Raw genomic sequence first — 9,399 nt, forward strand, 5'->3', positions numbered from 1 at the left:
GAAGCTCGAGCATCCAGGGCTCCCTGCCCTACCCCTTCACTGCGCCCAGCAGGGCGGTCCCCGAGCCTCCGGGGCAGCGCCCGTGCCCAGGTGAATGAAGGGGGTGGGCCGTGGGGGTGCTTGCGCCAGTGGCCCTTGGTGGGGGGTTGGGTGGGATTGCCCCTGTGCCCCTCTGGCCCGGAAGGTAACTTTTCTCTCTTCTCTTGTGTGGGTCCTGCAGCCGCTGGAGACAGAGAAAAGGAAGTTGTGCCCCCTTGCAATTTGCAGGTTTACACCTACACCTGTGATGTGAGCAAAAGGGAAGATGTCTACACTACAGCTGAGCGGGTGCGCAAGGAAGTCGGCGAGGTTTCCGTCCTGGTTAATAATGCTGGGGTGGTGTCGGGGCACCACCTCCTCGAATGTCCTGATGAGCTTATTGAGCGGACCATGATGGTCAACTGTCACGCACACTTCTGGGTAACTATCCCTTGAATGCTTCCTCTTACAAACTGCTCTTCCCCAGAGGAGCCAGGGATGTTCCTGGCTTGGCACTTAATACCTGTACATCCATGCTTCCTTGCTGGCATTGCGCTTGCTCTTCCTATTGCTAAACTTAATGGATCAGTAGGGTAGCAACAACATAATGATAGCATCTTTGAATCCAGGTTAACAGTTTTGTCAGTTTATGAACAGCCCTAGGGAATAACTTCTGAAACTGCCTGATTTTTGTTGCTGTTTTTTTTTAATATCCTTGAGCAGAAGTATATAGCATCCTTTTAAAACTGTGTTAAATGTTACAAGCATGTAACTACAATTTTGCAAAAATATCTAAGTTATCTTTTAGCAGCCCTGTATGAGACATAGCTAGAATGTTGTTCCGAGGCAAACTTTGAAGGCTGAAAGGAGAAATTTTCAGGAAAATAGAGCCAGAATTTCTTTACTAAGAATCTTGAATATTTCTAACTGGTATTCTGTAAAGTACACTAAGGGATCAACAGTTGAAGTATCAGATCTGCTTGTATTCTGTGGTGATGCTTCGTTACTGAAGAATGCTATATAAGAAACAGTCTAGAGGGTCTTGCTCTTCTTTCTCTCTTTTAATGAAGGGGGGGGGTGTACACTCAATGAATTCACTCATTTGAACTGTAAGAGCAGGCCATGGTACATGCTGGATTTGCATTAGCTGTCAGACTGTCTCTGGAGTTAGTATTTGCACTGTCCTTTGGTCCTTCAGTAAAGTTATGAAATGCTTGCATAACAACAGTCTGAAACTAGAGTTAAGCAATCTCAAATATAGTCATGTCAATGCCTGCCTTGAGTTATTCCTACAGCTGCAGTTGAATTCGGTGAACTATCTGGTGTTCAGGAACTTCAGCTTCCTCCTGACCTGTAACTTTTAACATGGGAGTTAAATGCTGTTTCATAACCCTAAAGGAGCCCCTTCAGATCTGTGCTGTGAAACTCCTTAATAGCAGAGCAGTGTGTCTTTTTCCAGTGCATTGTATTGTAAAGTTTAAGAGCATACTTAAACTGCAGGGTACACAAGACACTATTCTGACTTTCTTGCATTAAAAAATGTGCATTTATAAGGAGCTTTAAACATTTTTAAAGTCATGATCACAACTGGGAGCTAAAAATCTTGTATAATCCACTTAGTTGATGCTTATGCAGGCAGGAATGCTTGCTTGCTTTTAATGAGTGAGTGACTCTTATTTATTTATTTATTTATTTATTTATTTATTTATTTATTTATTTAGCTGTAGTTTTGGATTTGGATACTTTGTCAATGTCATACTTTAAATTATTACATCACTGTCCATTTAAAAAAATATGGGAGCATTTTAGGTTCTCCAACTACTTTTGCCTCCAGCATGTATTTCAGATACTTATTTACATACAACACACTCTCTCTTTTTTCCTAAGATGCCTTTTTTTATGTATTTACATTTTTATTGATTTTTATGGGAAAACTAGATCAGCCTTCAATAATTCTTGAACTAACTTAAGACTTTTTTGCAAATCAAGTCTGTCATCTCTTGAATGGCAATCTTATTGGCTTAAACTGCATTAGTCCATAGGCTACTGCTAGATCTGCACTGTGGAGCTCCAGAACTTGGCTTCCCTCAAACTTTTTTCAAGGAGCTGTTGCAACACCCTGTGCATTTTAATTAAAACTCTGCTGGTATATACTACTCATGCAAATCAAAGGAGCATCATGTCTGGTTGTTTTTACTCTTGCTATTGGCAGAGCTGTTCTCTTTCTCCAGGTCCCATAAGCTGGCTTGACCCAAAATTGGCTGGATTTTTTTTGTTTGTTTGTTTGTTTGTTTGTTTGTTTTGTTCTCTAAATTCTAAGTTACCCTCTGAAATACCAAAAATTGGTTCTAGACTAGCTAAGTTAATGCTGATTTTTAATGGGAACAATGTGTCTAGATGGAAAAGTCCAGCTATAAGACTTCACGCATGTCAACTAAACTGATAGTCCAGAAGCCAAGCTAGTACTCCAGAGCAGTGGTCTCCAAACTTTTTGATTGTGCACCCCTATCAGTAAAAAAAAATTCTTGGGCATGCACCCCCAATAGGTTTGTTGGTTTGTGTTTTACTGTACTAATATATTCTGTACAATATATAGATAAATTAAATAGAAGTTCTAATATTTTCTTCCCACACCCTAGTGGATTGTCTTGTGTGTACCCCACTCTGGAGACTACTGCTCTAGAGCACTATGTAAAACTCACTGTCCCTGAAGGATGTCTTCCCCACTCCTGCCAGGTAGAGGAAGGGAATAATTGTCTTAAGGAATACTTGTGGAGCAATAACATGATATTGCTTGAGATTTAAACAAAACAAAACAAAAACAAAAAGATAGATATCACTTCCTCAGAGGGCATACTTTCATTTCTGAAGGAGTAAATGAGACATGTAACTTGACTTTTATTATCATTTTGAGCCTTTTGAGAGGGTTAAAGAAGCTTACTTTCTTTGCTGTACATTCCAAGTACATTTCTGCTAATAGATTTTTACTTAGTATGTAGCTATCTTCTCTAAATGAAAGGCATGGAATTTGTTTGCTCTTGTGAGCCAACTTGAGTACACCAACTTTCAAACTGACAATATCTGAAGCCTTGACGGCATGCCACCATTTAGATCGGATGCATGTCAGTAAAGCAAAACCATGGTTTTGCTTAATTTTTTTTTTTCTATGAGCATTTTATAGTATGTGTGTCACTACTGTCTGCAAGTGTAGCAATCTCTACAGCATAAGCTCTGATGTGGACTGATTTTTGGGGTTCATAAAAATTGGAATGCTTCCAATATGGAAAACCATGGGGTGGGGGGACTAAGTTTGCTATATGAGGAAAACCTACACAGATTTACTGTAGTTCAAATATAACTGCAGCTACTAATGAATTAAATGATTCCTCTGTTTGTAGCCTGTTACAGTAGTTACCTGATTGCCCCTGCTGTCAGTTCCTGGAAATAAATGGTTTTCACCCTCCCAGGGAAGATGTGACAGAACTTGGCTCTGATAAACTTCCAGTCACGATGCAAGATTTGACCCTTTGATTAGCTCTCTCTAACCAAGTGATCCAGTCATTGGTTATGATTTTACAATACAAACTAATACTGATGAGGGACCTAGGTACCAATGCCAATGACTTCTTTATAGAAATAGCACAAGATATTGCAAGATATAAAAGGAACTGTTCTTATTTGTAGTGTACACATTTAATTAAATTCTATTCCGACATGGACTGTAATAATATGAACTTTCAGATCCTTGTGAGACCTAGGGGGGAGGGTTGTTTCCCGCCCCCCCCCCCCTTTTTATGATTCAGATCATGCTGTTTTCATGTAAGTGAACAATTACTGTGTTTCAGTATAACCAGTAGGTCTTTCTTTTAAGTTTTGATGCTTGGACAAATCTCAGACTTATTGTGTATTGGCAGAAGCTGATGACTTAATCTCTAAAGCAGTCCTGAAAGTTCCAGGCCTAAGGAAGGCTGGTTTGGCATCAGCTCTGCTATTTTCCTGCCATGCAAGAATTGTTCAAAACTTTTTTTTTTCAGCTTAAGCTCTCCATTATTTTTATGAAATCAGTTGCATGCTATTCTTCTAGATCAGCTTTCTCTTCAACTAACCAAAAGGGGGAAGCAAAAGCATTTGACTCTTGTTCTATAATGCTTTTGAAAGTGTATTTTTGTATAGTGAGAGACTAAGGCCCTGACCCTCTCAAGACTTATCCAGGTGCATAACCTTATATACTATGAGTAGTTATGCTGATTTGCGTGTTAGTACTTGGACTGTCGAGTTTTTTAAGCATGCATGCAGAGCTTTAAGTTTGGGGTCTAAGTTATTTTGAAGGCAATTCTTCTTGTATTCATATAGTAAGAAGATATCCAACATGTACTTAGTAGACTTCTTTAAACGAGGAATCATTTTCTCTATCAAGTACCTAAAGTCTATGAGGTTTAGTGGCTCTTTCAAAAAAGGAAAAGCCACCTGGTACAAATGGCATAACTCAAGGAAAAATTGGTATAATATATTGATGTGCAGTTACTATACTTGGTTCTAGTACCCCTGGAGTGTAGCACTTTATAGAAGTTTGGGATTGAAAATAGCAGTCTTGTAATGTCTCCGGATCTACTTTACTGTTCAGGATGGAACTTTTTGATATAGAGTGAGGTCTTAAGAGATTCAGGTGAAGACCTTGACTAAATCACTCCTTTTGTATTGGGTGGTAGTGCTGGTGTTATTGTGTTGTCCTTTTTCTTTTGGAGGGGCATTAATTTTAACTTTTTTTTTTTTTAAACCCACACTAAAGCTTTTTCATGTTGTGCATATGACTTGACTTTTAGACCTGATACTACAAATGTGCATCTACTCTTGATTTAATGTTCTGTTGACTATTTGCATAGTGATTTACAATACCCAATTCTTAATTTTTGTTTGTTGATGGGTTTTTTTTGTCTTCAGGATTCTAGTCTACAAAAAGCAGTTGAGAGAGTTTTAGAGTGTGTGTGTGTGTGTGTGTGTGTGTGTTTGTTTGTTTTTTGGTTTGGTTTGGTTTTTTTTAAGTACTGTCAATCCACTATTAAGATGAACTGCCCCTCCCGCAGGATGAGAGAGGGGCTGATAGGGACTCTGGATGCATAGTTTGAGGTCCCATTTGGTGATGTTTGTCAAGCCTTTAAGGGTTGGGGGGAGAAAGGTGCAGCTCAGTTGTGGGAGTGGAGTCAAAATGCATTCAGTGTAGTGGCTCACTATGACTGGGGAAAAAGTTGGCAGTGTGGGGGGGAATGTGTTCAATGAGCACTACTATATTATTCAGATGGGAAGCTACCATTAAGATAGGCTAGCACATCCCATCAGCAGGGTAACACTATGTATCTGAGTCCATGAAGGCAGTTTTCCTTAAGCATTTCCAGGGATAACTGTTCTGGCATAGTTTAGTACTTGCTGAAGTATTGGGGCTTAAAGCCCACTGTATGGAAATGGGAGGCTCCTCTCTAGCTTGCTTCTGCAGCCGTATTGCTGAGGGCAGCTGAAACTTGGGGGCATCCGAACCCCAAGCCTCTGGGCTTGGGCCTGCATATAGGATGCCTGCCAAAAGACTTTGGAAATATTTGAAGCCCCTGGTGGGGATGGAGGATTTTTTTGCTGGTTGTAGGGCCACTTATGATTATGGACTGACTTATGGATTTGGACTTGATTTGGCTTGGAACGTGAAAAACTTCTTCTTTAAAAAGGAGAAAACCCAAAACAAACCATTCCCATCAGTATCTTGGCCTCTTGGCTTAGATCAAGCATCTGTGGTACCAAGGGGAGTGTGTCAGGGCAGGGTCTGGCCCTCCTGGTGCTATTCTGGTATTGTACTATTTGCAGGCCTGGTGCCAATTTCCTGTAGAGAGAATACCTGCCCCCCACCCTCCTTTTTTCCCCCTGTCTTTAAGGATCTCCAAAAAATGGCTACTGTCAGCATGTTTGCCTCCTATGGACCACGTGTGTTAGTTGTGCTCAGTATTGGCTGCATTTACTCAACTTCATAATTAAGTTTCCATTACTGAGCAAACTGTCTTTTTGTAGTTGTTCAAAGATGGGCAGTGTATTTAATGTGGCTTCTTTGTGTGTGCATGTAAGATGAGGGGCTCTTTTCCACATGTTAACTGAGGTGTGGAGGCAACTTTATGTATGTTCAAGTGACAATGGTGTATGGGTTTCAGGAACTGTGACTGAAAGGATTGTTTGCAAGTGATCCACCTTTCCTTCTGGATCTTGGAACGCAGTCATGAAGTACTACGGATTGTGTTCATGTAGGGAAGAAGAGTCAAACATGGCCTGCAAGTTGGATCTGGCCTTCAAAGCCATTTTCAGGCCTATGGGGCTTCTAAAGGAGCAGGTAATTTGAGGGTGGGGTGAGCTAGGCACAGGGCCCACAACCAAAATCCAGGGTACAGAGTCCTCTTGAGGACATGAGATGGCTGCATTAACCCCCACTTCTGGAGGCAGATCTCAGTCCAGCCCTGGGGGAGGGGAGTGCAAACTAGTTTTAAATCCTGATGTAGCACATATGCTTCAGTACATTGTGCATTATGTTTTATGGCCAAATCCTGAAGTGAAAACCCAGCTAGACTCATAGCTACAGCAGTAATAAAGTTGATAAGTATTTAACTTGGGCTCACTTTGGTTTCATGTGAGATTCAATTAAGAAAATACTTTTTTTTTTTTTTTTTCCCCCCATCCATTTTAAAAATCATTTGTGCTTTTATCAGGTCACTTTAAGATTTGTGGTCCAGGGGGAGCCGGGGGGGAGATGAAAGAATATTTCTTCCATTAAGATCCATTTGCCAATTTGTCTGGACACATTAGACCTGGACCTTGAGTGGTCAGTAGGTTTGACTTGCATTGGTGAGAGAAGGGTTTAATACATTTTTATTTACAGGTCTATCAGAATCTTGCCTTGCTTCTTTTATGTCTAAGATGCTCATATGATCACTTAAATTTTATGAGCATTAACAGGCAGACAAATAGTGGGAACTGTACATCAGTATATCTGTATATCTTATATCAGTCTGTTTTGGACCCTAGAACTGGTCATCACAGTTCAACTCATTCTCTCTCTTCAGAGAGCTGAAGAACTCTGTGGCTTTTTTTGCTTAAAATCAAAATGAGTTTCGAGTTACTCTGTGGCTATCAAAGAAACCTGTTCAGAAAGCTTTAGATTATGACAAAGATGTGTGGGGCTTTTTTTTTTCCGGATCATACTCTTCCACTTGAGAGCATTCAGTGACTATATTTAACCATGCTGAGTACGCAAACAGCTTGGTCCTATGTAAAAAACCTTCCTGAGTGCCATTATATTACTATCGGATTCAAGCATGAAAGTCCAGAGCCCATTATTAAACTAGCTGCTCTACAAACCTATGGAATACTTTTCCCTAAAATCCATTGATTCTCAGTTGTGATTTTTGTAGCATGTGAACAGACTGCCCAATAGCCATTTAGTTGTGATAAAGTTAAAAAGCGTATTCACTGCTGTGTTCTATTTCATTAGCAATAAAGATGGCCTCTGAATTTGTTGTTCACATAGTTCTTCCACTGATCCTGCTTTGCAGTGGTGGAAATGTTTGGTTGTTAATCTGGTCTTCAAACAGTAGGGAGCAGCTGTTCTCAAACTGTAGTCTGTTGTCCTCTCAACCAATCACTGGGCTTCACTTGTCTGAGGCCTTTAGGGATACCCTTTATTTCCAGCTGTCAAATTGTTGGAAGCTTGGAAAAGTACATTTAAAATTTCATTGACTGTTTACATGGAGGTCTTAAAGTAGTGTAGGTGTCTGGTTTTTAGCATTTGCAAATGGAAGATATTCCTGAAGTCAATATTTATTTTAAAGTAGACTATGATATGCCAGTCTGAGGATCCTCACTATGAGAATTGGCATGTAAAGTATTAGCTTAGTGGCTTGTGACGTTGCTGGCAGCTAAAATTAAAGTTGGGTTTGCAACTGGTGTACAGTGTAAGAAAGAGAGACTATTGGAATCATTTGAATTTTTTGGGTCTCCTATAACTAATGGGGCTAGAAGCATTTTTGTCAAACCATTAAAATGCTTTAAGGACTAGAAATATCATATATGGATAACTCATTCTATAAAAGACACGGATCTGATTTTAAGTTTAGAAAACAGACATCTGAAAAAAGGCATTAGAAAAATTAAAAGATTATCCATTAAAAATCTAATCCGGTAGAAAAACCTTGGATGGAATTGCTGTCTTTCCCAGTAAGGTGCCTCATGGATTTTTTCTTTTAACTAACAGTAGCTGTTTAGCACTTTTGCTGCTTCAGGGAAATGCATTTTAAAAAGATGGAATTATCCCTTGCCACGTGGCAGCTGTATATGTTTTGTGTCCTGCTGGAAGCTTGGAATATGATGGATTTAAACACCCCCAGCTCTATCAGCAACATCTAGTTTCATTTTACAAATAGTTAACTATCCGAGTGGCTTTCTCTTTGCTTGTTTGTTACAGAAGGGCAACATATAATTTATACCGTATCTTTCAAGAAGAGTAAGTCATGAGGTAGTAGAAATTAGGTTGTGATGTGAGGTGGGAGTATGTCCCTGTGGTAGCATCCTAAAAATCCCATGGTTGCACACTTCTTAATTGGAGAATACAAAGCTGATTATGTGATGCACATAGATCTAGCCCTATCAATTAGTTGGTTTAAATCAACTGGATGAATCCCCTATCCCTCCCACCACTTCTAGGACTGTTTAATTTTGTGTGCTATATATTGTTGTTCTTAAATTTTGGTTTGGGGGTTTATCATCTGTTCAGTATTGTGGGGAGGGAAGGAAGCAAGGAGTCTTTGCTTCCATTTTTCTCAAACGAGTTACTTGTGCTGATGGTTTGTTATATGACCAAACTTTCTAGGACACTTTTTGGGAGTTGATGCATATTACGATCTGCCTATTCATCTTTCCACCCTTGTACCTTCTAAGGTTTAGGTAACTTCTGGAGTTCATTAACTTGCTATTTATTTACTCTTGTTTAACCTATTATCTGAAGGGGATATTTTAAGTGGATACTGTTCTTGGTGTTCTTCATACTGTTAATTTGGCTACCATGTGTAAAATGGCAAGGATCCTGCTTTTGAGAACTGAGTTAATTCAGCATGACCCAACTCCAAAAGACTTGAGCCTCTTGGGTTTGATTTGGTCAACTGAAGCAGCTATTCCGATGGCTTTTTAGACTATAGGTAGCCAAAAGGCTATTATATTGTACACAATGAATTTCTAATTTAGGGAGAGTAACAAGGCTCTATGTATTTGATATTGATGATTGTATAAGAAGACTTAACTACTTCTGCATAATGGGTTTCTTATGCCCAGGGATCCAGGTTTTTTGTTTCCCCATGGGGA

At 39.7% G+C, this 9,399-nt stretch overlaps 1 protein-coding gene across 1 annotated transcript in view; it reads left to right on the top strand.

Annotated features, from left to right (window-relative positions):
• The window catches only part of RDH10 (retinol dehydrogenase 10), a 33,397-nt gene that overhangs the window by 3,375 nt on the left and 20,623 nt on the right, over positions 1–9,399 (top strand). Inside the window, exon 2 of the mRNA XM_019543906.1 lies at positions 185–459. Within this exon, the coding sequence (XP_019399451.1) occupies positions 185–459 (275 nt within the window). The remainder of the gene's footprint in view (positions 1–184; positions 460–9,399) is intronic.

Source organism: Crocodylus porosus, unplaced genomic scaffold (assembly GCF_001723895.1).
Source record: "Crocodylus porosus isolate Cpor-Errol unplaced genomic scaffold, CroPor_comp1, whole genome shotgun sequence".
In the NCBI taxonomy this organism is placed as follows: domain Eukaryota; kingdom Metazoa; phylum Chordata; order Crocodylia; family Crocodylidae; genus Crocodylus; species Crocodylus porosus.